Genomic DNA, 2,449 nt, shown 5'->3' with positions numbered 1-2,449 from the left:
TAGGAAAAAAGAATTACCTCGTTACACATTTAAAATGTATTAAAATATCGCAGATTTCGATTTACTTTTATTTACGATATTAATTAAAATCGTGATTAAATCGATTATGCATAAAATCATGCATTTGCTTCTGCATTACTTAATATTATGTTACTTTCTTCCACACTGAATGGCTTGGTCCAATGGTTATTGAGGTCAGTGTTACAATGAACATAACAGATGATAAATACATACAGTATATATATAAAAGAAGTAATGATGATTAACTATGAATTCAGAAAAAGGTATTTAAGATATTCTATAGCTTGTTTTCCTTTCTTGGTTTTTTCCTCTATTCTATTCTTTTTTTTTTAAAAAAAAAAAACAAAAAAAGATACTACTAATATTTTCTAAAATAATTATATCGAAGAAACTAATTAAAATATTCATCACTTGTCATATTATTCGTTATTCGTTTGTTTTTTATAACATTTTCCTTTTAAAAATGAACTCTCTCGAACTATTTTTTGAAATTTTATACCAATATGAAATGACTAAACGAGATAATCAGAGGACCGGAAATACTGAAGTGGTTGAATCCCCTACACTTGATATGAACTTTGATTTTGCTGATGCTCCCCCAGCGATCGTAAATAAACCAAATAATAATGAAGAGAGAGATAATGAGAAGGAGAATGAAAAACCAAAAAAATCATCTATTCGCAAAGTAAATCATCCAAGATCAATTAAGAAAGAACCCGTCAAAGTGGAAAAAGTCGAACAACCAATATTGTCAAAACGGATGAAAAGAATGAAGGATAATTTACGTATTGATATGGTGGGTTATGAACAAAAGAATTATGTTACTCGTTCGTATCCCAAAAAAAGAAGAAAATGAAAAGAATGTGCTATAGAATAAATATTCGGAAAAAAATACGTCCTATGATGTTTTTTTTTTTTATGAGAATACTTTTTAATATAATTATATTCTCTTAGACTTAGACTTAATATGATATGATCGTATAAAATATAAAATAAATACATATATATTTTTTTACTAACTAATATTCTATATGATTTTTAATTGATTTAGTATAATTGATAGTTTATATAAAAAATTATAAATCAAAGTATAATTTCCAATCACTTTAATTTAGCTCTATATAAGTTTATGTTTGATCGACTAAAAGATTTGATTCTTTTAATTAATTTTATTAGTACTTTGTGACATAGTACAGTATATAAATATTTACGTGATATTTACTTATTTTAATATAATAATTAATTTTCTTTTACATAGTATGTTATTCCTCAGGTGTCGATTTGTGTCAGTTGATGGCTGACGTGCGTCAGATACCTGACGCGCGTCACCTGTCACATAACATTAAACATTAAATTTTCCAGTCTTAATAAATTCTTATTATTAAATAAATTTATTTATCTCATTAAAAATATGTAATCCTAAAATGTTAAATTGATTAGACTCAAATCCATGACAAATAATTTTCAAGTAAATTTTACAATATACTGTATATAAATTTCACGAGTATGAAATTTTCATAATATGTATAATTCATTGTGATATATAAGTTTACTCATAGAATAAAAACCGATTTCATTAATAAAAGAAGTTTTTATTATAGAAGACTTTATTATGTGTTACAGCTTACAAGTGACATGCGTCAGTTATCAACTGACGCAAATCGACACCCGAGGTACAACATTTATAATTATATGGATAATTATAAAAGTAGAGTTAACCTCGCAATTGAAATTTTTAATTATCAAGTAACCTCTAAATGTGATAATGTAGCACCAGACGAAGTTGTTAAGATCATAAAAGATTATAGAGCGAAAAAAAAGATGATCGAGTACGCTCCTTGTCAAGCATCCAAAAACGAGTCCGGTGATGCATCGAAAGTGAGAGACAAATTAGAGGAATTAGAGAAGATTTTTATGCAAACCTCTAATGATATGGAATGGGAAAAAATTAATCGAGATGCCTTGCGATTGATAAAGAATGAACACGGATTAAATGAGCCAGGACAAGTTAAAAGCTGTGCTATGAAGTCGTATAATTTCATGATGCTGGGTCAGAGAGTCATCAGTATGGAGGAACAAAGCGATATAATGCGCGAATACACCACACTTAACGATGATTTCAAAAAAAGACTAAAGGACGAAAATCGCAAGACAGACGAAAAAGAAATAGGAGAGAAACGCCCGATCTTAGAGTCGCCACCGCCGAGAGAATTGAAGAAGGAAGAAGTAATAAAAAAAGTGAAGAAGCAAGGATAAATAGAGGGGGGGACGGATATTAAAGGAAGGAATTTTGCATCTTAAAAACCGAAGTCACGTGATTACACGTATAAAATTTACCGATAAAAAATTTCATTTAGATGCAAACGAGATATAGTATAAAATTTAGATTAGAACTAACTTTTTCTTTTTGTAGGGACAAACTTGATGA

The 2,449-nt window shown here is 28.3% G+C and overlaps 1 protein-coding gene across 1 annotated transcript; it reads left to right on the top strand.

The window, feature by feature from the left end:
* Nucleotides 1-484: 484 nt before the first annotated feature.
* On the top strand, nucleotides 485-877 carry OCT59_015935 (uncharacterized protein; the record flags this gene model as incomplete). Its single annotated transcript, XM_025326510.2, has 1 exon — nucleotides 485-877. The coding sequence occupies one exon, from the start codon at nucleotides 485-487 to the stop codon at nucleotides 875-877; it is 393 nt and encodes a 130-aa protein (XP_025175858.2).
* Nucleotides 878-2,449: the final 1,572 nt, after the last annotated feature.

The sequence above is a fragment of the Rhizophagus irregularis genome, chromosome 24 (assembly GCF_026210795.1).
Source record: "Rhizophagus irregularis chromosome 24, complete sequence".
Taxonomy (NCBI): Eukaryota; Fungi; Glomeromycota; class Glomeromycetes; order Glomerales; family Glomeraceae; genus Rhizophagus; species Rhizophagus irregularis.
The sequence above is the reverse complement of the archived record's forward strand: the minus strand, read 5'-3'. Positions and strand labels throughout refer to the sequence as shown.